Source organism: Solanum lycopersicum, chromosome 10, assembly GCF_036512215.1.
Source record: "Solanum lycopersicum chromosome 10, SLM_r2.1".
Lineage (NCBI taxonomy): Eukaryota > Viridiplantae > Streptophyta > Magnoliopsida > Solanales > Solanaceae > Solanum > Solanum lycopersicum.
In genome coordinates, this window is record NC_090809.1 from 63,519,667 (window position 1) to 63,545,097 (window position 25,431).

Sequence of the window (25,431 nt, forward strand, 5' to 3'; positions counted from 1 at the left end):
GTTCGGGAAAAGGATTATGGAATTTTGAAAATGAATGGAAAAATAATCTTCTTTCTTAAAGTGATTTATTAGATAATCGAAAATAGAAAATGTTGCATACTATTCGAAATTCATAAACAGTTTATCAACTTATTTGCACAATTGTCAACTTATTTGCACAATACAATTGATTTGTCAATGTGCTCCTAAATTATTTTGACTGATTTTTTTAATATCAAATTTTAACAATAAATTGATAACAATTACTAGCGGATAAATCAATTAATAAATTAGTATCTTAATAATTTTATAATCACTTAATATATATGTATAAACTAATAATAGATAAATCGAATTAAAAGATCTTCTTTATTACAAATTGATAAATTGTAAGATAAAAATTACCTATAAAATAATTAAAAATATTATTAATTCATGCAAAGCACGAAGTAGTACAACAAAAGGAATTAGTGGATGAGGACAATCTGTGTGCTGCCACCCATTATGCCAAATCACAAAGGCGCCAACACGTTATCATTAGATTACAATAATCTTTTATGATTAAACTCAACTAAAACATTAATTAACATCTTAATTATTTTTAATTAATTAATTCCATATTATTTTCAGGTAAATATTCCTTAATTAAAAAAAGGCAAAAAAAATTAACTATAGTCTTCCCACTTCCCACTACGTGGGGTCCACCACTACACTCACGTGGCAGACGTGCTTCATTTACTGGGCCCAAAACGGCGATTGCGTGTAATTCAATCGCCGACATCGCAAGTGAAGAATAAAAATTACTGAAATTTTTTAAATTTAAAACCCCATACATTATCTGTATTTATTTTTTGGAATTAATATAAATATCAACTGTCTCCGCTAGTTGTTTCCTCCTTTCCACCATTAGAACTGAACTTTGAAGCTCTGAAGTTTCATTCTCAAAGCTCTGTTTTTGTGATTTTCTGTTGGTTTTGATATGGGGGAAGATTCGAAGGAGTGTGAGTTTTGGCTGCCGCCGGAGTTTCTCACCGGCGATGATGTTTTTATGGGGTTTAAGGGGAACAGTAAAGGAGAGGGAAATGAAAGAAAGATGTACTTTGGTTGTGATTTTCAGAACGAGTTTTCATATGGGTTTAATATGTTTGGTCCTCATTCGGATCTGAGTTCGCCGGTGGAGTCGGTTGTTGGTTCGACTGAGACAGAGAGTGATGAAGAAGACTATATCACTGAGTTAACCCGACAGATGGCTCAGTCCACTCTGGAAAACCGCAAGGTATTTTTACTTTTTTTGTGTTTGTTGTTATTTGTTTTATTTTGTCTGCTAGTTCTCCATTGATTAATTTAGAGATTGGGGGTTTATCTTCTTTTTGTTTTTCTGTAGGTGTATAAATTGTCGAGTTCTCCTCAGTCAACTTTATGTGGTGTGCTTGGGTCTAAACAGGGGTTACAGAGTGAGAGCCCAAATAGTCCTTTTCAGGTTTGTTCTCCGACGGAAGTTCAGGGGGTGAAGGGGACTGTGGATTTGCTGTATGCTGCTGTTGGTGAGGTTGCAAGAATGAAGAAAATGGAGGAAGAGGTTGGAATTTGGGCTCCTCCAAGGAAGCCAACTCCAGTCTATGTAGACCCTAAAATGTCTCAACCAAATCTTGGCTCATTTTACTCTAAACAGCCACCACTCTCTTACCAGCAGTTTAAAATGGCTCAAGTAAGCTTCAATTCTGTTTAGCCCTTCACTTTTCTTGTTTTGTTCTTCAAAATTTATTGATTTTTTACATCTGTGGAAGTGCAGTTTCAGCGTTTGAAGCAACAACAGTTAATGAAGCAAAGGCAAGTTGTATTGGGTCCTGAAAAAGAAGGATTTTGGCAGTACCAACTGAGGCAGAATCACCACAATCAGAGTATACAGGGAAGAGACAGAAATGGAGCTGAGAGGCCTGTGAACATGGCAATGTCTGGTGCTTGGCCTGCTCTACAACAATCTCACCACCACCACCACCACCAGAAACAGCCACCACCACCGCCGCCTGTCTCCGGCATGCGTGCTGTTATCCTTGGAAATGCTGCACCCAAAAGAGAATGTGCTGGAACAGGGGTGTTCATTCCCAGAAGAGTTGGAGCTCAAACTGAAACTCGCAAAAAACCAGGTATCCTTTTCGTTTTCTTCTCCCCTGTTTCTATGAACTTGAATTTCAAATTTGCTTTACAAAATCCATATGTATAATTAGTCTGTTTTTGCAGTGATTTTTTCCATTGGGTTGTTCTTGTTTTCCGTTACATTTTATTAATTCTACTTTCTTGAAACTGATTAGTGTGAATGTTAGACTGGAATTTTGGACTTTTGCTCTGTTTTTAGTGAAATATGAAAAGATTATTTTGGCTCTGTTCTCATTATCTCATGTTATTATTTATTAACTTCTTCATAATTATCTTCTGTGGTGTTTATGTGTTTTGTCAATTTACCAGGTTGCTCCACAGTTCTTCTGCCAGACAGAGTGGTCCAAGCTCTGAATTTGCAGCCTCAGGTTCAACCCAGATGTAATAATGGTAAAACAAATAACAGTTTTAAAATTCAAGATCCATTTGTTTGTTAGTCATCGCAGATTTATTAAAAATCATTTTTTTTCCTTGTATAGGTGGTGGGGTTATGAAGTATCGGAATATGGGAGAACAACAATGGCGAAATTTAAGAAGTCAGGCAGCAGTAGAAGCCATATCTCAAGAACATCAACTTCCTCAGGAGTGGACTTACTAAAAATCTACTGACTCAGAAGAAAACTTGTGTTTAGTTTTTGGTAGTGAAGATTTCAGATTTGTTTGTTTAGTTGAAAAAAGGAATGGGTTTTTGGGGTTAGTAATTTTAGGGTTATATGATAAACTAATTTCATAGTAAGGTAAGATGAAGAAGAAGAAGGAGGGGGTAGTAGAAGACAAGGCTCTAGATTCAAGAAGAAGAAAAAGTAGATTTTTAGGTACTCTTTTGTTTTGGATTAAGATTAGATTATACTTAAGTATATGACAAAAATAAACTTGTTTAGTCAATCAAGAAATGGGGGAGAAAGTTGACTGTGTCTTGTTTTGGTTGTGGGATACTTGAAATACAGTCTAATTTTCTCTTTTTTTGGTTTAATCAGCAAATGTAATGGGAATCATCTATCAATAAGTATACCATTTGGACTTGTGTTTTAATGTCCAGTTGCCTCTTTTATGTTTTTTTCCCCCCATTATTATATATTATGAATGTATATTCATTTTTGCTTATTGTAAATATAATTGAGATTAAAATTGTGGGAGTTGGACATTAGGTTAAAAAATGTGGTGGAATGGTAAGTATTCTTTAAAAAATGTGGTGAAATGATAAATATTTTTTCATTCTGAGGTTTTGATTATAGAGTTAATTTTGTCCGTGAGTCTTTTTAAAGTGAATATAGATTTAGTTGATACCAAACAAGATAAATATAAAAAGAAATATCAAAGTATTTTTTCATCCTGCTGATTATTTATCATTCGAGCAAATCTCTTCGGATAACGAGAGTCCAATAGCACAAAAGGGTGAGTGTGCAAACTCTACATTGAATATTGTGAAAGTGTATTGAATCACTTTAGTTCCTTATGGAAAGAAAAAAGTGCCCAATATAGGGCTGGCTTTATTCACACTCTTCTTATCTCTTTCCCCTTTTAAATTTTTGTCCTTTGATGAGTATTTGTAATGTTATGGTCAAAGATATTAGGGACCCAAACATGCCCTAGAGATCTTCTCTTTCACATCTCATCCGAATAAAAAAGATTTCAAATTCAAATCACAATAGTATCACACATATTTCATTTCTAAAAACAAGATTTTTCGGCGCGACTCTAAATTAAATAAATAGACTTAATGAGGGTAGTACATGAAACCCTCCATTTGGTTCTTGGTTTAATTAATTAAAAAAAAAAAGAAGAAGCTTAGCTGTTATTTTGGATAAATATAAAATTGTGAAAAGAGTACTTATATGTGAAACACTAAATAGCGGTCACTTATAGAGAAATGTGTAAACATTATAATGCTTCGTAGAATGTTGCCCATATAGGACGGATGTGCAAAGTGTAAACAAGACTCTTTGGTATTCAAGATGCTCCATACTTGACTTTTCCTTTTTCCAATGTTTCATGTTTTTAAAATTTTGAAAAAAATACACTTTCTTCCGCTTCAATTTTATCTAACGTTAGTTCAATTTGATACAGAGTTAAAACAAAATCGAAAAACCTTTAAAATTTCAATCATTCTAACACATATATTTTGTTAATAAACATATATATATATATGTAATTTATTTTGAAACAGACTAAAGAAAAATGTGTTAGATAAATTGAACCAGTTGAATGAGTCTCTTAATTCATATAATTTTTGTTTTTATTATTCAATATAAAACATATGATAGTACTTATAATTTACCATTTTATATTTATTTTATTCTCTTATTACAAAATATTAATTACTTCAATTAAATTTTATTTTCATTAATTTTTTTAAGGAGTGTATCAAATTATACGCGAAAAAATTAATTTTTTATAACTGAACTTCAGGTTCATCAAAATTTCATTTACGAAACATTACAGAAAGGGTAAAAATATTTTAATGTTTACATTGCATACGTGAAATTTTCTCAAACTTCTAAATGAAAGTTCCGACTCCACCAGCGATCCATCACACTTTAATTACCAACTCAGATGGTAATTCAATGCTCATTTCTTGATCAGTATGAAATTGATAAACCTTACAAACAAATCTCCCTGCTGCATGACCAACAACAGCCACCAAGAAAAACCTAAAATCTGTAGTAACAATAAACACAACAACCAAATAAGTCATAAAAATTCTAAGTCCATAAAATCCAGATTCTTGTAACAACATTTTAAGACTTCTCTGTTGTTTCTTAGTACTCAAACTGTACATAGAACAAAATTCAGACATAAATGCCATCAAGAAAATCAAACAAACAGGAAACAAACAACCCCCTTTAGTCATTTCACAATCAGACCATCCTGGAAATTGTGTTTTTGTGTAAGAAATCCAGTAACTTGAACTTAATGATGATTGTGATTTGGTTGAACTTGCATTAGTAATGAAATAACTTCGCGATATCGAAGAATAATTGGTTGAAAACATAACTGTGTTTCTAAAATATGTTGTTATGGGAACTTAATTAGAACTAAGGTGAATTATAAATAGCAAGAAAGTAATGAAGTTGAGTAGTAATTTGGAAGCATAATTGGCTATGATTGTTAATACAATCATGAAGAGTAACTTGTACTTCTATAATATCATATACTAATTAAAGAGCTAATTGTCATCACTCCATTTTTCTATTATGAGTTTATCTTGCAAGGATGGAAACATAATTGGCAATGATAGTCATCACAATCATGAATGTTTATGTACTTTTATCTTGAAAAGTATAGCTCTTAGAAGGAGCTCTAATATACTATGTTGTTCGAGCTCTTAAAAAAAAAATACTATTTTACATGTCATGTGTTGGACGGATCTTTCAAGATGTCTAATATACATTAATGTTGCTCGAACTCGTAAAAAGTACCATCTTAGTTCTAAGATATATCATATATGTCAGATCCTTCAAAATATTCACCAAGATTGACAACATTTTGAGGATCCAAGCAACATAGTTGGTATGTATTAGTTTCCATTTGTAAATCGATTTTTTTGTTTCTCATCCGATTTAAATTTACCCGAAAAGTCTTATATTTTTCCGCTTAATTTGAATTTGCATCGAAAAGTCTTATATTGGGGAGTAAATCGCTTTTTAACAAAAATAACTATATGTACAAAATAACTGAAACCTGAAACATTTAATTAAAGATGAATGAATACTTACCCCTCTATCACAACCTGGTCGATGCAAAGGGGTGATTTACTATCACTAGGTAAGAAAGATTGTTTTCACAATGGGTGTTGTTTGGTATATGTTTATTAATCATTCTCAAATCTATTCTATCTTCAAGACCATTGCCCAAACCTCAATGATTACCAAATTGAAGTATAAATCCTACAAAAATATATCATTTTTATTAAGAATTCGATAATATTTATTGAAATAGAAAAAAATGTGCACTCAATCATGCAAAACCAATCAAGAAACTCGAAAAAGAAAAAGAGAGTGGACTCCAAATAAACCCGACCCGATTATCTAATCCATATCTTTTTTGAAAATTGGGCTTCCAAAAACCACATAACCAACCGCATGGCCCAAAATTGCAGCAATAAAAACTCCACCATTATAAGACATAACAGCAAGCATAACCATATAAGCAAACCCGGCTCGAACCGCTTGTATTCCGGCTTGAAAGAAAACCGCTGCAGCCCGGTTCGAACCGGGTTTAACCAACTTCAAATTTGAGAAAAACTCAACAAGAATAGCCAAAAAAAAGACAAAAATCAAACCCAAACCATACATTCCTTTGCTATTTCCAGGCCAATTTGGGAAAAGAAAACAAGTGTTTCTTCCCCAATAGAATGACAAGTGAATAAGATGATGAGATTTTGGATGAATTTGAGTTGTTTCATTTGAGTTAGCCCAAGCCATCATTGGCAATGATGGGTTCATTTGATTAAAACCCGGTTCAAGTTAGAGAACCACATTAATGGGGGGATTTAAAAAGAGTAAAAATGAAATGGAGAAGAGGAGACAAAGTGCATATTATTTGTCCTTTTACACGTCCTCTTTCTTCTTTTTTCCCTTTAGTTCACATGGCGTGGAATTGTTTGGTAGAGTATAATAATAATAATAATATGTATATTAGCTTCGTGTATTACTAATATTATTCTGATACATTTTGTTTACCTTACTAATGCATTATATTTAATATTATTTTATACACTTTATCAAAGAATCAGAGTCCAAAAGAATATAAGAATAATGTATTTATTAGTTTTATTGAGTTATTTTTTTAGTGTAGTGTTTAGTTTGATATAATAAAAATGCATTGTGTAACTTCTATAAAAATGAGAGTTATGTTATTAATTAATCTATACTTGTGTTGAAATAGTATGTATTGTTAATATATGAAAATATAAAATATTAGTAATACTTGTTTTAACACACAATAGAGTATATAGTAATAGTAAAATTATTCATCAACTTAAAAAATATACTCAAAGAAAATACTAATAATACATTAAATTAATGTGTACACTATTTTTTGTTAATTCACTCTAACAAAGATGCTTAAAAGAGTGTCATGCTAGTACCCTATTATAATACAAATATTAGCTAACCATCCCACCTTTGGATATAAACATTTAGACACTAATAAATATTTTTCCCATAAGAAATAATTACTTTTATGTTGTTTACATTTGAATATTTTTGGGCGTGTGAATAACATACAATAAGAATGCATTTTCCTTTTAAAAAAAGAATCGAATGTGCAATTACTTGTTTTGAAGCAATCCTATTTCACTACTTACACTTTCGGTCTGACAGTTGGTTTTTCTTTTTTTCAATATTAGCAATAACAATAATTAAAATTTAATTTTATCAATATAGGTCGTGGTGCGTATCCGGTTGTCTAAATTCCTCTCTGGTACATCCATATCACACTTTGATACATATCTTATCTCTCGGATACATCCCTCCCTATGTATGCGAATGTTTGCTTATGTATTCGAATTTTATAAATTTTAAGAAGTTTTTTTAATTTGAAAAAGAATAGAAAAATAATGTAATTAACTTTATAAGATTTATGTAAATTATACAAAAGAAAAATAAATAAATGAGTTGGGCCTTACTGAGGAGAATTTGGGAACTTGGTAATTAACCCGCCACATGGGCCAAACTAACCTATGGGCTTTGGATTACAATCTCAACCCATACGTGCAAAGAAAATGGGCCAAGTCTGGATCAGGTGGAGCAAACCGATAAATTCAAAAATTACACGTTTCATATCACTCACCTAAAATTTTATTTACATACTCAAATTATAACATGCATTAACACCTTGAATTTATCGTCATGTCATAAAGATTGAAACAAAAAATAATCAAGTGTTTGGTACTCATATTAAAGACGACTCAGACCAGAAAATCAACTTTTTCCTAAAAAAGTTTACTCCGTACCTATAATTTGATGTTTCATTTATCACTTAGGAGTGAATTGCTTCCTTTTGTTACAGCATGTGCCTTTGAAAGAACCCAACAATTTTGTTTCCATCAAAGTCTTCTTTACACACACAAAAAAAAGTACTTTTTCTCCTTATTATTATGTGACAAATGAAGTACTTTTTTTTTTGGCAAATTGTAGACTTATAATTGGGTCCATATATCTTAATAATAGAGAAATAAATACTTTTTTTGCTATAGCAAGTCAAACAGATATAGCCAAGGTAATATTCTACACCCACATAAAAAAAATTATTCCATAACATTAACATCATGTCTATGCTAAACCCCATAAGGGGAGGGGGGGGGTCTCGGTGTGGTATGAGTTGAATTGCGATCAAATATAAAGCTTGTTTGATAGACTTTGTTAAAAAATAAATTTATGTGCTTAATATTAGCTATAATTTTTTATATTATGATAAAAGTTTGGTCCCGATAGATATATTTTCATTGAACTTTCAAATTTCAAAATAAAGTGGCCATAACGAAGAGCATATAGTAGAGTTTTGAGACTTCGTTGATGCATCATCAAATTATATTTATAATATATTTAAATAAATATATGAAAATAAAACTAAACAATATTAATTTATTAAACCTATCAACAAATAATTAATTTATTTTTGAGCTACTTTTTAGGCCCAATCCAATTGCCCCCAATAAGTGGAAGATAGGACCATAAATTAGTTATGGAAAAATTACATAAATTAATACAATTTAAATTAAAAAATAATTACTCATTTTAGCGATACTTTTTGTTTATTACCATTTATATCAAAGCTTTGTTAAATCTGTAATATGTATTAAAAGTGAATTATGTATGCAATATATATGAATTATAATTGTTTTTTGAAATATATCATGTTTGTTTGGTAAAAAGTTGTCACGTTATATTATAAGTATATTAAAATGTGTGATAAATGTATTATTCATCATTAAAATTTGTATTATATGTGAATAATAAATTGTTCTTTGTAATATGTATTAAACTTGTATTATAAATGAATTAAAAGTGATCAAGTGAAAAAAAAATTATTGCTATAAATGGTAAATATTTTTTTATTATAGTATATTTATGTAAGTTTCCCAATAGTTATTGATGCATGTGTGTTCCTGCTTGCTAGGAGTCTCTAATGCAACTACTCTTTCTTATTATTTTATTTTCGAATTGAATATTCATAATTAAAATTGAAATATATGAATATTATACATTCATACAAAATCAATACCACTTAATTTTGGGAACCTATTGAAATTATATATTCATAGTGCGTAAAAATTTATAAGTTTATTCATTTTGAAACAATCTCACTTTTAGATATATATTTGAAATTTCACTTTGATATATTTGACTGAAGTTCAACTATTTTTATTTGAACTTCAGTCATATATAGTTGAATTAGTCTTTTTCTTATAATTTAAAACACAATATATCTGAAGTTATGTCAGAAGTATAAACAAATAAATATAAATTAAAAAATAATATTCAAATAATATATCACATAAAATATTTACCAACTAGTACCTGCACTGAAATTTTGCAATATTACCAAATTTTGCCTTTTGTGCCCTATAAAGTATGATAAAGAATTGAGGTTAACCTACTAATATTCAAAGAAAAAATATACTAAATAGCTACAAGATTATGAGAATATTTGTAAGAATGGACCACAATTAATCCTTTAATCCATTAGCCCATTGGTCTAAAATGGTTCTTTCACTAATCCAATTCAATGAACGTTCCTAATTAGTTGTTCATTTTTGAATTTACATATTTATTAGGAAAATGATTATTGACATAATGAATTTATCATTTTACTTTTATTAATTATGAAGTAGATTAATTAAAAATTTAAGATTTTAAAAAAGTTTTAAATTTTTCGAAGAAATTAACCGAGGATACAATAAATTTAAAATATGTATTTTCTTGATTTATTATAATCGATTTATAATTAAGAACAACTATAAAAGAAAAATGAACGAACTATTATGAACAGACGGAGTAATACTTGAAACAACGTTTGGACATAAAAATAGTAAAATTTGAAGAACAAAAAGTGTTAATTCCTTTTTAAAAAAGTTGACACTACTATTTATAAAATAAAGTTGTATTTGAACATGAATATTTGTCAGTTATATTTAGATTCCTGTGAGTGAAAATTGTGTAATAATTTTTTAGAGTTTTTTTTAAAAAATTTATTATGATAAAAGATTAAAAGATAATGGAGTGTTGTTTTATTTTTTAAAAATTTAAAATTGTTGATATTTGTTATACTACTAATTGTAATCTTATAGTAGTTTTTATATCTATCACCATATGTTATTTATCACATGTAATTATTCTATTTTTATAGTTTTTACGAAACTTTTTTCTTTTTTATCCAAATTTATTATAGTTAATCGAGAGTCTTTTAACAATATTTCATCGTCCAAATAATAATGCATTCCCAAAAAAGGAAAGAAATAATTCTTTACGTAGACCCCATTTGTGTTCAGTTTTCTGTATGAATGAATGAGTTGTTTTCGTACTTGCCTAGCTAGCGGTTGTGTAGAATTTATAGATAGATTTCCCAAAAGATTTTGCTATTTTTTTGTTTTAAATTTTTAAAACTTTAAATCTCAAAAATAGCAAAAGTATAATCTATGGAGTCCGTTTTGATTTGAATTTACGTTATGATGAGTTAATTATGATAGAATAAGTTACGATCGAATTAGTTAGGATGAAATAAGTTATACTAAAATTATTTTATATTGAGTGTTTGATTGATTATAATGATCTATTCCATATCTAATAATTACATGTAAATTTGATTTAATTTATTAAATTTTATTTAAATAATATATTCATGTTAATAAATTCATTATCTATATTTAGCTTTTGTCATCTTTTGTGGTGTTAATTAGGTGAGATATCTCAAAGTTTTGCTTACTTAGATCTTCTTTGTCATCATTTGGCCTATGTCATCTCCTTTTTAGTGTTATTAATTACTCAATCGAATATAATATCAACTATCCTTAAATGTATTTATAAAATTTTATTTGAATATTTAAATTATAAATGATCTAAATTAAATATTTGATATAATATAAATATTTTTATTAGATGCTTTAACGTGATTAAATACATATAAGCTAAATAAGTTAACCAATAAAATGTGCCACTTGCTTTAATTATATACATCAATCTTAATTAGATTGTCATGCCATTTTTCATTTTGCTTAGATTAATGTGTATCACTAAGTGAGGTAACAAACTTTAATGAGCCGTAAGTGAAATAAAAATAATAATCTTTTGCTATTAACTTTATGTATATATATGATTTGAGGTATTAACTAATTTCAAAAGTATTTTATTTTCTCTGTTTCAAAAAGTGATTTATTTTGATTTGAATTTAAAAAAAGTTTTTTTTTTTAATTTTGTGATTTTAAATTAAAGTTATATCAAATATATCAAAATGTCCTTTAATTTTGTGGTGTTAAATATGTTATGTACAAAATTAAAATTAAAATTTTACCAAAAAAGAAAAAAATTAACACAATAAAAAATTTAAAAACAGAAAGAGTATCATATTATTTTCACCAAAATAAAGCCATTACGATAAAAGGTGATGTCAAAACTATTCCATTATATATTCTTATTTATTTCAGCTCACATAACAAACGATTCACGAGTTATTATCCTATTCACATACTCTTTCCAAAATTTTGAAGCAAAAAGTATCTATAAAAATATATTATCATAAGTTCAAGTCAACTATCAAAACATATTATATTTCGAGTATTAAAATAAAAATTACTAATAAACTTGAAATTTGACATGTTCACCTTATTCTGTCGTCATGACTATGCGATGTTAATTAATCGATAATTTTTTAAAAAAAAATAATAATATATTACAATTTTATATCAAAAATAAATCATAAATCTATATAACTGCATTAATTTTCAATATATTACATACTTCTTTTACTTGGTAATCATAACTTCTAAAAAGTTAAAAAGAATTTAATACTTCTAAGGAAGAAGTTTAATCTAAATTTAATTAGATTCTAATTTAATTTAAACTCTAATAATTTTGAAGAATCAATAATTTCGTCGTGTTTTAAGCGATTTTGATATTAGCACCTTTCTCTCAAAAGCTGTGTAAAGCAAAAAAATCCACCGTTTTTCTGAACTGTCGCTCCGTGTTCAACTCCTTGGCAGACACACCAAAATGGAGAGAGAAACTTAGAGAGAGAAACATAATTTCAAAGTAGCAATTACCATTTCACGCACAAAAAGGAAAATCAATCTGCAGGAAAATTTTTACAGGAAAAAAAAAATTATTCCTGCTAGACTGATTTTCCTTCAACTTCATTGCCTGTTGAATTTTTTTTTTTGTTTTCTCAAAATTTGGGGAATTGCGTTGTTTTCAAAAAATTGGAATTTTTGGGTTTTTAGGATGAAGGATTTTGATATTCAAAGTTGGTTTATTATGATGTAAATACGATTTTTTTTTTTAAAAAAATGTCGTTTTATATTGGTCGTGAGGCTCCAAAGGTTGTTTCTTTTTCTCATGAAATTTTGTGTTTTATGTTGTGCTTTTGTTTATTAAATTGTGATAATGATGGTTGTTGTTGTTGTTAATGGAGAGTAGCTGTGGAGGAGAATTTGTGCAGAGGCAACAATAGAGATTAATCTTCTTGCTGAAAATTGGAAATATATTCTTGGTGGTTTAATATTTCAGGTTTCTATTTTGTTCTTCTTTTTTATCAACTTTTGTTGCATAGAATGAGAAGTTATTCAGATTTGCCATAACTGAAAGCACGTTGGAGTAAGGCAAAAGGATATATTTTGCTAATTGGGAGTGTGTTTTTTTCCTCTTTTGGCGTAATATATAAACGTCCTCTTTTAACTTGGTCTCATCTGACATATATGCTTCCAATGAATTGAACAAGTACACTACGTGGCAATTCACGTCCTATACTATGTGTAATACGCATAAGATGTGTGTATCTACTAGTTTAACTTAATGTATAAGTTTGAGTCTGCACACCCGAAGTTGGAGCGTGTAGATGCCAACTGATGCTAAGTTAAATGATATATTTATGTATTATGCCTTTTCGTTTAGATGAAAGTTTGTTAGTAGATTGTCTAATGATCTTACCGGGGTGCCTGGTTGGCCTAATGCAGGAAATAGTATTTTCTGATTAATTGATGTGGTTGTAACTTTGCGGAGAGTTAACGTCTGCCTTTTTGGATTAAGAATATCCATCTATAATGGTGTATATTAGCTTATAAATTAAGATGACTACGATTTTTCCTGTTTTCTTTCTGCTAAGGTATAGCTTATCAAGTATTGACTCGTGTAAGTAGCAAAATATCACTGTTCAAGTTACGAGCGAGGAGAGATTGAGAGACATCAAATTTTGCTTTCTTTTTCATTTCGTGTAACAATTTGTGGTTTTACATTTCTTACCTACACATTTTGCTGCCATGGAAAAGTGTCGTTGACTACTGTATGATGTATCACCAAGTTGTGCATGAAGCCATTAGGCCGACGACATGTTTGCTTGGGCGTCACACATTGTAGGGAGAAAGACGTTCTAAAATTGAGTTTCTACTTTTGATCATTGTAAATTTAGATACATGAGTTAGAGTTACGGAGTTTATCTGTCTCCTTTCTTCAGTACATCCATGGACTTGGTGCTCGTGGGGTTCATTACTTACATCGACCTGGACCAACTCTTCAGGACGCTGGCTACTTTCTTCTTCCGGTTAGACTTATTGATTGTTTTTCTATATCTGTCCGCTATCTTGGAAGAGGTGTATTCTTATTTTTTTTTCCTTCTTCTTTCCTTGTAAACTTCCAGGAGCTTGGGTCAGACAATGCTTATATTAGCGAAACTGTATTCACTACCATTTTTCTATCTTTCGTCTTGGTGAGTTGGTTTCAGATAAATTTTTCCATCACTAGTTAACACTGAGTCTCTTTGTTCCCTCTTTTTGTTAGTTATAAACTTTTTACACGTACTTGAATATGTTCAAGGTAAACTGTGAGCCCAAGCTGACTTCGGTTTAAAAAAAATAGGGAGAGCATGGACATAAGACTCTAGAAAGTATTGCGTGGTACCACAATGACTTTCATAATCCGCACCTGGCTATTATCTTGTCTTAACGTTTATAGTTTATTTATTTACCTATGAAGTGAATTTTTGTGTGTTATTGATCTAATTGTTACTCATCTTTTACGGCAGTGGACATTCCATCCTTTCATTTTCAAGACCAAAAAGATCTATACGGTTCTGATGTGGTGCAGGGTCCTGGCATTCTTAGTTGTAAGTGCCCTTTTTCTTTATAATTCACCTTCCTTTTGTTTCGTAAGTCAATTTTCAATTGAGAGTAGTTTCTTTCATCATTACTATATATATGGTTTATGTTGGGCAAAAGATGACTTTCTGCTCTCTTCCGATAAAATACATATGTTTGTTCGTTGCTTCCAACATTTAGAGAGAACCTCGACTTATGTATTCTATCTTCTAATTTGTTAAATAATTGTTTGGTACAGGCTTGTCAATTTCTTCGGATGATAACATTTTATTCTACACAGCTTCCTGGTCCAAATTATCACTGCCGTGAGGTAGAAACCGGCCCAATTGATGATTTATTGGTTTGCATTTGGTTAGAGGTGTCTATGCGTTGTGCATCACCTTATTTTTTTATTCTGCGATTTCCAGGGTTCAAAGCTTGCCACACTTCCTCGGCCTGATAGCGTTTTAGAAGTTCTACTACTTAATTGTAAGTTGCGTTCACGTTTACATCTATAGCATTTTGGATCTTTGGTTTGTTTATCTTTGTTGCTTAAATGATCTTTATGGCAGTTCCTCGGGGCTTACTTTATGGTTGTGGTGATTTGATATTTTCATCACATATGATATTCTCCCTAGTCTTTGTGCGGACATATCAGAAATACGGCACACGAAGGTAATATAATGGCTTTGATATTACTATGTTGTTCTTTTATGAGTAGGAGTTAGGATTGATGTCCAAATTTAGCTTTACAACTGGTGAGTGCGATTGTGCAAGTGATATTATCGATGATGTTGGGGATGAAGCTTGATTTCAGTTGTACTAGACAATGTAGCTCGGACTTTTCAAAAAATATTGACGGGTGTGTGTTGGATCCTCCAAGATTAGTGCATTTTTGGAGGATTCGATACGGGTATGGAATCAACGGATCAGTCCCAACTCCTGAACATAATATCACTAATCTTTTTAATCAAATTGATTCTGCAGGTTTATAAAGCAATGTGCTTGGATAGCTGTTATTGCTCAGAGCTTTTTAATTGTTGCATCACGTAAACATTATACTGTAGACGTTGTTGTGGCATGGTGAGTCTGTTTTTTTGGCTTGAGGTGCTGTCTTGCATAATTTTCGCAGATGACTAACTTATTTGCCCCATACTGTTTTCCTACAGGTACACTGTTAATCTAGTAGTGTTCTTCGTTGACAAAAAATTACCAGGTTAGGCATGTAGCTTTAAACTTCCCTTCGAACGATTCTTTTATCTGGTGAGGAAGAGCTAAAGTATGAGCTATACTCTGTAGAGCTGCCTGACCGTAGTAGTGCAGCCTCATTGCTTCCAGTAAGCAAGGATAGCAAGACTAAAGAAGAGAATCACAAACTTCTGAACGGAAACACAGATCCTGAAGATTGGGTATGGAGATTTACCGTTTTCTTTATCATTAGACATCATCTGTAGCTAATGAAATTGCTTTCTTCATTGTTTATAGAGGCCTAGAACACAAATCAACGGGATGATCATGGAAGATGGTAACGCAGTCCACGTCGAAGCAGCAGTGAATGGTGTATATAGACAGTAAAATACATAGAGCGCAACTACCTGAACCTGGTTGAGGCACTGCTGTTCAATGTCACTGAAGTCGGCGTTCCACAACTCATTCGTGGTACTCTTCCAGGTCCCAATAGTTTTGGTCTGTAGTGTAGGATACGAAATCTAGATGATCTGCTATGAATGCCTCTAATCGTCCCTAACCTTAACTTTCGTGGCTTCAATGTATCATGGAACTCAATTTTTCTTCCGATAATGCAATTATTTTCTAGTTGTGCTCACCAAAATCTTAGTACATGTGTTCATTTCTTTAAAGGCCGAAGAGAAATGTGAAATATGTAAAGATGTCCGTTGTTATAAGCATTCATGATGAATTTACAAGTTTTGCGCTAGTCCTTTGAGACTGAGGCGTAGTTATTGTTATGGTTGTTAGCAAGTTTTACACATCAAGAACCACTATGTATTCATAAAAAGTAAAGTTCTTTATGTATGGCCCCATTTACATGTTTGCTGCAGATAAAAACAGAGATTGCACCTAAATAGCCTCTTCCTTCATTTGGGGTATTTTTGTCATTTAATCATGGGATAATACTCGGTGAATAAAAAAAACATCTCAATATTTCAGTAAGAATCTACCATATGTTTTTTCGATAAAAACTGTATAGAGAAGTATTTTATAATATTGAATCGCGATAGAAAAAATCTTATAAGTTGTAGTGGGTGATAGATAGCCTGTCAACAGCTAGTTATGCAACTATTGTTGATAACATTTGACAGACAACATGTTTGTGAGTGAGATTTTGAGTATAAATATTGTCATAATTAGGGTATGTTTGTCTGTCTAACAATCACTATTCTTACTGTTATTAAAGTCTACATACACTGTTATTGAAGGGGTCCTCTTGACACCTTTGTGGTGCTACACATTATAAACATAATGGACCTACTTGTTTCTTTAAGTGATGTTGATCATTCATTCATTTGGTCCCAATTCAGTCGTTTGGTTCGAGGGATAAAAAGATTACGTGTAATTTCAGAATACAATTTAGGTTATTAACGTATAATTCTACGTTTTTTGATAGGATTTTTTATTTTGATTTGATTATGACTTCATGTTGGATAACAATCTTGGTTAGTTAAACATGCATTTGCCTTCTCCAAACCTTTTCTTCTAAGGTCCTTTTAAGATATTTAGACAAGTTTAACATTGAAATATATGATAATCGCGATTTATGATCTAGTTTAAACCAAAATATATGTTTTACTATAATATATACCTTGTATATTTTTTTTTTGTTTGATAAATCAAAGATATGTCAATAAGAATGTATATATCATAATAATTGTAGTATATAATTATTAGTTTCGACATTATTAAATTATTTATCAATAAAACAACTTTTTGTAAATGACGAGTCAATATCGACATAAAAAATAAAAGACAATTCATTGTTTTAAGCTCCTATTTATGCCTGAGATTCAAGAAACAAGACTGAGTTTATTATATGCAATTGTCTTACTTTTTTTATTATTATTATAAGAGACTATTTTTGCAACGTAAACATGTGACATATTAATTACATAATTGCCCCGTCTCTCCTTCAATCAAATTCAATTTTTGCATAATTTGATGTAAATTAAAAAGGGATATAGAGATCGTAGTGCGATTCAAATTTAATCAAGATTTTTGAATATCAATTGAAATTTCTCAAATAACTTTTTTTCTAACATTTGAAAGAGTCTAATCAATTATTAGAATTACTATTAACCCAATATTCAGTGATGCAGACATCTTTTAATCAATTATTTCAAAAATAATCCATTGGATTTGCCAGCTCCAATCTTAACATTTTCCTCATATATTTACTGACTAGGTCAAGTCACTATTTATTTTTCTTAAAAAAAAATTAGGTATTTTTTGAATTCAAGATTCATAATGGAATAAAAATAATAATTTTCTTTTAATATGTAGTGGAAGCTATGAAGTTATCCATTGGCTAAATTGAATAAAATAATGAAAATGACTTGACTTGACATGGTCTAAAACTTTAGTTCATAAAAAATAATATTGACCATATTCTAATTGGTTATATTTCACCTAGAATTGCATGAACATTTCATGTGTCTAAATCAATTCCATTGGCTTTTATTATCCTTTGGAAGCTACTTTTATTGGATTAACCCCTAAATTGTAACACTTTTTGATTTGATGTTTAGATATGAGATATGGAATTATTATTTTAAATTAAAATTTAATTATATAATTTGAGATTATGATTTATAAAATATCATGAAAATATATAATTTATTAATGTGACTATTTAAACATTTTTAATTATATATTTAAATAAACTTTAACTTCAAATCAATCTGATTCATAATATATTGTACTAAGTTTATTGAAATTTACATAGAAAAATTTCATTTTGTAAAATAAAAAGCGCAGTTTAATATGAGATCTCAAGTTTTGAATTGATATGAGATCTCAAGTTTTGAATGTGTTGATAATTTTTTTTGTTATTTTGAATGCAAAATGAATATTTTAATTATCAAATATTAGAAGTATTCTTTTGAGTTTTAGTTAAAACTATTTAGATTTATTCCATAAAAGTATATTTGCTTAAAATGTTTATATTCAATCAATAAATATAAGTTATGTATATTTTTATACACACATTTATTACTAAATCATAGTCTAGGTGAGATTATTCACCTTGAGACTCAATCCTAGGCTATAGAATTTTAATAGTAATGAATTAAGAATTTAAAGATCACCAAGGACATTCCCCTTTCTATTTAAATAGATTAATAGGACAACATTATGTTAAGATGCAGTAGATGTACTTTAAAATGCCTCAATTAGTTTAGAATTGATATACGATTCAAATATATTGATTGTTAATTAAAAAGTTTACCTCGTTCCTTTTTGGAAAAATTACATAAATTAGTACATTTTAATAAATAATTACTGATTTTAGCAATACTTTTTATTTATTACCATTTATAACAATGCTATGTCAAATCTACAATATGAATTAAAAGTGAATTATGTATGCAATATATATGAATTATAATTGTTTTTTGAAATATATTATGTTTGTTTGTTAAAAATTTGACATATTGTATTATAAGTGTATTAAAATGTGCGATAAATGTATTATCCATTATTAAAATTTGTATTATATATGAATAATAAATTGTTATTTGTAATATGTATTAAACTTGTATTAAAAATGAATTAAAAGTGATCAAGTGAAAAAAAGATATTATTGCTATAAATGGTAAATATTTTTTTATTTTAGTATATTTATGTAAGTTTCCTTATTTTTTTTACATCCAAGTCTGATCCAATTAAAAAAGATACATTTTCATTTATTCAGACTTGATCCAAACTCATTTTATAACTTAGTAGAAGCAGATTTGACCTTTTATTTTCAAGTCGGATATTGAGGTATAAATATTTTTTTAAATTTAAAAGAAATATTATATTATTTTTTTAATTAAGTAAATATATATATATATATTAATGAAGAAGCTAAATATTCATTATTTATTAAACCATATCAATATATGCATAACTCTTTTAATAATAAAAAATAAATAAGAAAGAATATATTTACCCTTTTTCCCTTTTAAAAATTGTATCCAGCTAAAAATCAGAGTATTTCGAATCAGATAGTGATTTTTATAATCATTTTGTCAGAACTTGTGAATATGATATCATTTTCTCTATCAAAAACTTAACAATTTAACTTAAAACCAAAAAGTCAATTTAGTCAATCAAAATTATTGAAATATATATATATATATATATATATATATATATATATATATATAGTGAGTAGGAAGAGAAATTAAAAATGAATACTATGTAAGAAATGAGTTGGATTGTGATGAAATAATAAGTATTTTTTTGTTTTGATATCTTATTCGTTATTTGAAGTCATATTGAAACTTTGATTAAATTTGAATCGCATTTTATATGGCCAATTTGGGGTGACGAGGGCCTGAACCCTAGTTAACGGGCCCTTTAGACAAGATTTTCTTTATACCTAAGACTTAAGACTTCTGATTAAAAGTGAATCACTCTCACTAATGCATCACAATTCATATTGATCTTTTGTGTTTAATTAAAAAATCTCGAATTTAAATTTAATATAAGCATTCAATACCGCTTCAAAATAAAAATTCTGTGTAAGCACAAAAATGGAAGTTCAAAGGCAGAAAAGTTAGACTAGAATAGAAATAAAAAAACAGAACAGAGAAATGGAAAGAGAAATATAGATACATATATATGTATATATCTCTGTAATCTAGAAATAGTAGAAATGAAGAAAGAAAAGGTCATTCCCTTTGTAGCACAAACACGTCTTTCTCTGAAAAGTTAAACACATGAAAATCACTGTTTCTTTATCATTCAACCATTTTTATATAACCCATTTTTCTCCATTTCTCTAATCTTCAAACAACAAAACAGAGCTTTTTTTAAAAAAAATCTTTTCTTTGGATACCCACATAGTAATTATCTTTTTGTATAAGAAAGAAAGTTGGTATATACCCATATAGTATAAAAAAGATAACTTTTTTTTTTTTTCTGTTTTCATTTTGCCCCCTTTTGTTTTGTTGATACTTGAAGAGGGTATAAGTTTTTCTTTTTGAAGAAATCTGATAGATTTTGCTGTGAAATGGGTGGTCGATCTTCTAAATTCTCTTTCTGCTGCTGGCATTCAAGCCGTAAACCATCTCCTCATGATTTATCTGATCTGGGTATTTTTTCTTTCTTTTATGTGATTTTGTTTGAATGGGTTGATGCTATTTGGTGTTCTTGTTTGCTTTGTTAGTTTATTAGTGTAATCTGTGCAGAGAATGGAGGGGAAAATGGGAAAAACGCCTTGCCGAGTTTTACTGAATTCAGTCTTGATGTGCTGATGAGTGCAACTGAAGGATTTTCTGCTGATAACATTGTGTCTGAACATGGAGAAAAAGCCCCAAATGTGGTTTTTAAAGGGTTGCTGGAGAATGGTCATTGGGTTGCTGTTAAACGCTTCAATAGGTCTGCTTGGCCAGATTCTCGCCAATTCTTGGTTAGCTTTGATGAAACTCTAGTTCTTTTATTGAATTATTATGTGTAATCATAGAAAAAGATTTGGTTTTGATAGGTGGTAGTAGACACTTAAGCTAAACCTTAGCCAGCTTTAATCGGAGGCAGATCCAAGATTTAAATTTATGCGTTCCTACTGCAAAATTTATGGTTAGATATTTATAGATGTTTGGTGAATTTCTTAATGCACTTACAAGGTCTAAGAAAAAGCTACTGGTTCCTGTAAACTGTACTTTAAGTCCGCCACTGAGAATACAATCATGTTGAATTGTGTATGACCACCTTATCTAAATGCTCAGAGAAAGAGAGTGAGAGCACATATTTATCATAGTACAAGCTTTGTCAACAAGATTTCTTTTTGATCTATCCAATTTATTCTACCAGTTCGTATGTTGAGCTTTGTTTTGGACACTGTTTATGTAATGCATAGGATGAGGCTAAAGCGGTGGGGAATCTGAGAAGTGAGAGACTGGCGAATCTACTTGGATGTTGCTGTGAAGGGGAACAAAGGTTGCTCGTGGCTGAGTTCATGCCAAATGAGACCCTTGCAAAGCATTTATTTCACTGTGAGTTTTCACTGAAGTTTTGATTAAACGATACTTGAATCTTTATAACTGCAATGTGGAGTGTAGGAGCATTATGTTATATCTCCTTGAAGCTGATGCAGTCTAGATTATAGAATTTCATGATTTAGCAGTCTAAGGGATAGGATGGACTTAAATTGTGTTCTCTAAGGGTAGATTGACTGTGATGTGCTGTTTTGGTGACTGCATCCTTAATTGTAGTATATCTTGACAAGGCTAATGAATCAGTTCATGAGTTGAGGGTAAACACTGGTATTTGATTTACTCTGAAATGCAATAGGGGACAGCCAACCTATGAAGTGGGCAATGAGGTTGAGGGTGGCTTTTTACTTAGCTCAAGCTATGGAATACTGCAGCAGTAAGGGTCGAGCAATATATCATGATCTTAATGCTTACAGAATCTTGTTTGATCAGGTAAAATTAGTTTTACCCTTATGTTAGTTAACCTTAATGAGTTGCTATTTGTGTGGCTTTGTAATTTTGTTTTGTATTCTACAGGATGGTAATCCTAGACTATCTTGCTTTGGCCTGATGAAGAACAGTAGAGATGGAAAAAGTTATAGTACAAACTTGGCATTCACACCTCCAGAGTACATGAGAACAGGTCAAACATCTGTTTTTCTTAGCTATTATTTACTCAGTTTAGTGTTCTATATAGTGGACTCCTGGTGTCTTTTAGTCGTTTGCTGCAAAAAAACTAGCTTTGAGAGGCGCTGTTTTGTTAATTTATATATTTCTTGATGTCAGCAGTTTACTTTAGTACCATATTATGCTTTCCTTCCTTAATTCAACTATTGCAAAAGCTGAGACAAGAGTTCTATGATTGGCAGGAAGAGTGACATCTGAAAGTGTAGTTTACAGCTTTGGAACAATGTTGCTAGATCTTTTGAGTGGAAAACATATACCTCCAAGCCATGTAAGTTTTGAAGTATCGTTGGACTCTTTATCTTGAAAATCATGTCATCTCTTATCAGTGGACGTTATTGACTCTATTATCTAAGTACCTAATTGTAAGCTTTTATCTTACCTTCCTGTAGGCACTTGATCTGATCCGGGTGAAGAATTTATCGATGTTGATGGATTCTTGTTTGGAGGGTGATTTTTCTAATGATGATGGAACCGAGCTAGTGCGGCTAGCCACCCGTTGTTTACAGTATGAAGCACGTGAGAGGCCAAATGCAAAATCTCTTGTTAATTCTCTTATTACCATTCAGAAAGAAACAGAGGTACAATCAAAGTTATTGAATCCCCCTTGACTTGCTTTGATATCATTCCAACATTTGAAGAGTTGCAATCTCTCGTCATATATGATATAGAAGCGAGTTTATAATATATATTCTCCTTTAACTTTGGCACTTGAAATTTGGTCGTCTGGGTTCTAAGTGAGGTTGGTTCTCACAATATAATAGAAGTGTCTCCTGTGACCCTAGTTTACGTCATTAACTATTTGTGGAACTTGTTGAGGAGTGACATTGAACACAATCTTCTGACTCTTTAAAATGAAGCATGTTCTAGATATCTTTGTAAAATGTGCCTCAGAATTAACCGATTAAATATTTTCCCTTTTATGAAATATTCAATTGTCTCCTACAACTCGATAAGAGAGTGATGGCTTAGTGGAAAGAAATCTCCCACCTCCAAGCATGAAAATGGTGTTTCTAGTCACACAGGGGCAAAAAGTAGAAAAGTCACTTGGCCTCATTAAAATATTGTGTGCGCGAGGTGGGGTGGGGTGAAGTTACCATATCAAACAAAATAATAATTATTGCATCAATAATGCTTGATGATCATACTTCCTAATGATGTAATTCCAGGTACCATCACATGTTTTGCTGGGAATTAGACATGGAGCTGCAACCCCACCCCAACCATTGGTGTTGACAACAATGGGTGAAGCATGTCTGAGAAGAGATCTGACTGCCCTTCATGAGATATTGCAAAAGACGGGGTACAAGGATGATGAAGGAATTGCCAATGAGGTTTGTCCCTTTACTATTTATTGATAATGAATAATTTTCCAAATGTACATTGTTCCTCTTGTTTCTTGAAAAGTAAGACTACGGAAGCTGCTTTGTTGCTAAAGAATTCTTTACGTGATCTCACACACTTAATCTTATTCCCTCTCCCATTGAGCACTTTATATGAATGACATCCATTTTCTCGACATGTTTCTTCTACTGGTATCTTTGTTACCATCGACTTATTTCATTTTCTGCAGCTTGCTTTTCCACATTTTCATTCCCTTGGCATCAGCTTTGTTTATACATTAATATCCTGCCACCTCCCCAACAACCACATACCCAGCGTAATTCCACAAGTGGAGTCTGGGGAGGGTAGAGTGTATGCAACCTTACCCCTACCTTGTAGAAATAGAGACTGTTTCAGTTAGACTTTCAACCCCACGACCAGAAAGGAAAAAAATAGTTATTCAAGTTTGTTGTCATGTTTATACTCTAATAATTCCCATATAAGGTTTTCCGTTTTAAAGAGGTTTTATGCATTATCTCCATCAAATATCATTTCCAGAGGGACCTTCTATGTTATCACTATCATGTCCTTGTATTATTCTCGTCGGTATGTAAGCATTGTAAGATGTTTTGTGTTAACTGTTATGAGAGTAACTACTGGAATAATTAGAAGTAAGTTAGTAAGATATGCTAATGTTATATTATGACTTTTTCATAGTACAGCAGTCATCGGTTAATAATAGAGTGATATGATGATGATGAAGTATAATTTGTTTAAATAGGGTGAAAATGAACTAATTATTATGCTAGTTTTAGCATAAGAATTGAGTGATGTGTTGCTCTTCTTTCTTACTGTGTATGAGAGATACTTCGTGTAATACTCCTTTCGTTATCTGGGGATTCTACCTAAGTTAAACATTGATATGTTTGCAGCTTTCTTTCCAAATGTGGACAAATCAGATGCAGGAAACCTTGAACTCTAAGCAACAAGGAGATGCTGCTTTCCGAGCCAAGGATTTCATAACAGCCATTGAATGCTACACACAGGTTTGACCATCTAAAATTTTTCATCGTCTTAATGATTCACGTCTACCTTTAACACAGGCTTACATATATACTATCATTATTATATCAGTTCAATGATGGAGGGACCATGGTGTCACCCACCATATACGCGAGGCGCTGCTTGTGTTATCTGATGAGCGACATGGCACAAGAAGCTTTAGGAGATGCAATGCAAGCTCAGGTTATATCCTCTGAGTGGCCTACCGCCTTTTATCTCCAGTCTGTTGCCCTTTTTACCCTTGGGATGGAGAATGATGCTCAAGAAGCACTAAAAGAAGCCACAAAGTTGGAAGGCAAAAGGAGCAAAAATTAAAATACTAGTGTGTAGACTTACATTTCTTGATTTTTCAAGTTTCTTGTGATGATATAAAGTTGTTACTATGTCAATAGTTTATTTCTAAACTAAATTACTTTTGATTTTGTGCTCACATTCTGTCAAGGCATTGGAGAATTATAGATTGCCCCTTTTGTTCTTGATTTGTTTAATAGAAATGGAATCTCAACTTGTTTGGTTTTGCAGTTTTAACATAGTCAGAAGGTGCTTTTTTTAAAGAAAAATATTTTGTTCTACCAAGTGCTAACAAATTATACGACGTTGAGATAGTGATAAGATCTGTGTATATCTTACTCTCTCCGTGAACTCCAAAATCAAGAATTTGCTTGTTTTGAGGATCATGAGTCATTAAGATTCATTTAGAAACACATTATCCCACAACTCGAACACCAAGTACCTTGTCTCTTTTGATAT

The 25,431-nt window shown here is 30.6% G+C and overlaps 3 protein-coding genes and 1 long non-coding RNA gene across 4 annotated transcripts; 3 read left to right on the forward strand and 1 right to left on the reverse strand.

The window, feature by feature from the left end:
* Positions 1 to 822: 822 nt before the first annotated feature.
* Positions 823 to 3,168, forward strand: LOC101266378 (uncharacterized). Its single transcript, XM_004249501.5, has 5 exons — positions 823 to 1,255; positions 1,364 to 1,687; positions 1,772 to 2,126; positions 2,446 to 2,526; positions 2,616 to 3,168. Exons 1-5 carry the CDS (start codon positions 959 to 961, stop codon positions 2,732 to 2,734), a joined length of 1,176 nt encoding a protein of 391 aa, XP_004249549.1. The 5' UTR covers positions 823 to 958; the 3' UTR covers positions 2,735 to 3,168.
* Positions 3,169 to 4,458: 1,290 nt separating this feature from the next.
* LOC101266684 (uncharacterized) lies at positions 4,459 to 6,690 on the reverse strand. Its single transcript, XR_011212076.1, has 2 exons — positions 6,157 to 6,690; positions 4,459 to 4,794 (listed from the first exon to the last, which is right to left on the reverse strand). It is a non-coding gene; the product is annotated as an uncharacterized lncRNA (long non-coding RNA).
* A 5,543-nt stretch (positions 6,691 to 12,233) lies between these two features.
* Positions 12,234 to 16,389, forward strand: LOC101267177 (phosphatidylinositol:ceramide inositolphosphotransferase 1-like). The gene is made up of 12 exons (XM_004249504.5): positions 12,234 to 12,673; positions 12,771 to 12,860; positions 13,804 to 13,890; positions 13,987 to 14,055; positions 14,371 to 14,451; positions 14,682 to 14,753; positions 14,851 to 14,911; positions 14,995 to 15,097; positions 15,410 to 15,505; positions 15,592 to 15,638; positions 15,722 to 15,831; positions 15,908 to 16,389. The coding sequence occupies exons 1-12, from the start codon at positions 12,641 to 12,643 to the stop codon at positions 15,995 to 15,997; spliced, it is 939 nt and encodes a 312-aa protein (XP_004249552.2). The 5' UTR covers positions 12,234 to 12,640; the 3' UTR covers positions 15,998 to 16,389.
* Positions 16,390 to 19,835: 3,446 nt separating this feature from the next.
* On the forward strand, positions 19,836 to 25,209 carry LOC101267464 (serine/threonine-protein kinase BSK5). Its single transcript, XM_004249505.5, has 10 exons — positions 19,836 to 20,733; positions 20,830 to 21,050; positions 21,498 to 21,633; positions 21,932 to 22,065; positions 22,150 to 22,255; positions 22,482 to 22,567; positions 22,689 to 22,877; positions 23,466 to 23,630; positions 24,552 to 24,665; positions 24,754 to 25,209. Exons 1-10 carry the CDS (start codon positions 20,652 to 20,654, stop codon positions 24,994 to 24,996), a joined length of 1,476 nt encoding a protein of 491 aa, XP_004249553.1. The 5' UTR covers positions 19,836 to 20,651; the 3' UTR covers positions 24,997 to 25,209.
* Positions 25,210 to 25,431: the final 222 nt, after the last annotated feature.

Excerpts from the sequence above, each read along its gene's own strand:
- LOC101266378 (XM_004249501.5), top strand. The coding sequence starts at position 959 with ATGGGGGAAGATTCGAAGGAGTGTGAGTTTTGGCTGCCGCCGGAGTTT. Across the intron at positions 1,256-1,363 it reads CCACTCTGGAAAACCGCAAG|GTGTATAAATTGTCGAGTTC; the intron begins GTATTTTTACTT and ends GTTTTTCTGTAG. Across the intron at positions 2,527-2,615 it reads TCAACCCAGATGTAATAATG|GTGGTGGGGTTATGAAGTAT; the intron begins GTAAAACAAATA and ends TTCCTTGTATAG.
- LOC101267177 (XM_004249504.5), top strand. The coding sequence starts at position 12,641 with ATGTCGTTTTATATTGGTCGTGAGGCTCCAAAG. Across the intron at positions 15,098-15,409 it reads CAGAAATACGGCACACGAAG|GTTTATAAAGCAATGTGCTT; the intron begins GTAATATAATGG and ends TTGATTCTGCAG. Across the intron at positions 15,832-15,907 it reads ACACAGATCCTGAAGATTGG|AGGCCTAGAACACAAATCAA; the intron begins GTATGGAGATTT and ends CATTGTTTATAG.
- LOC101267464 (XM_004249505.5), top strand. The coding sequence starts at position 20,652 with ATGGGTGGTCGATCTTCTAAATTCTCTTTCTGCTGCTGGCATTCAAGC. Across the intron at positions 22,568-22,688 it reads AACATATACCTCCAAGCCAT|GCACTTGATCTGATCCGGGT; the intron begins GTAAGTTTTGAA and ends ACCTTCCTGTAG. Across the intron at positions 22,878-23,465 it reads CCATTCAGAAAGAAACAGAG|GTACCATCACATGTTTTGCT; the intron begins GTACAATCAAAG and ends ATGTAATTCCAG.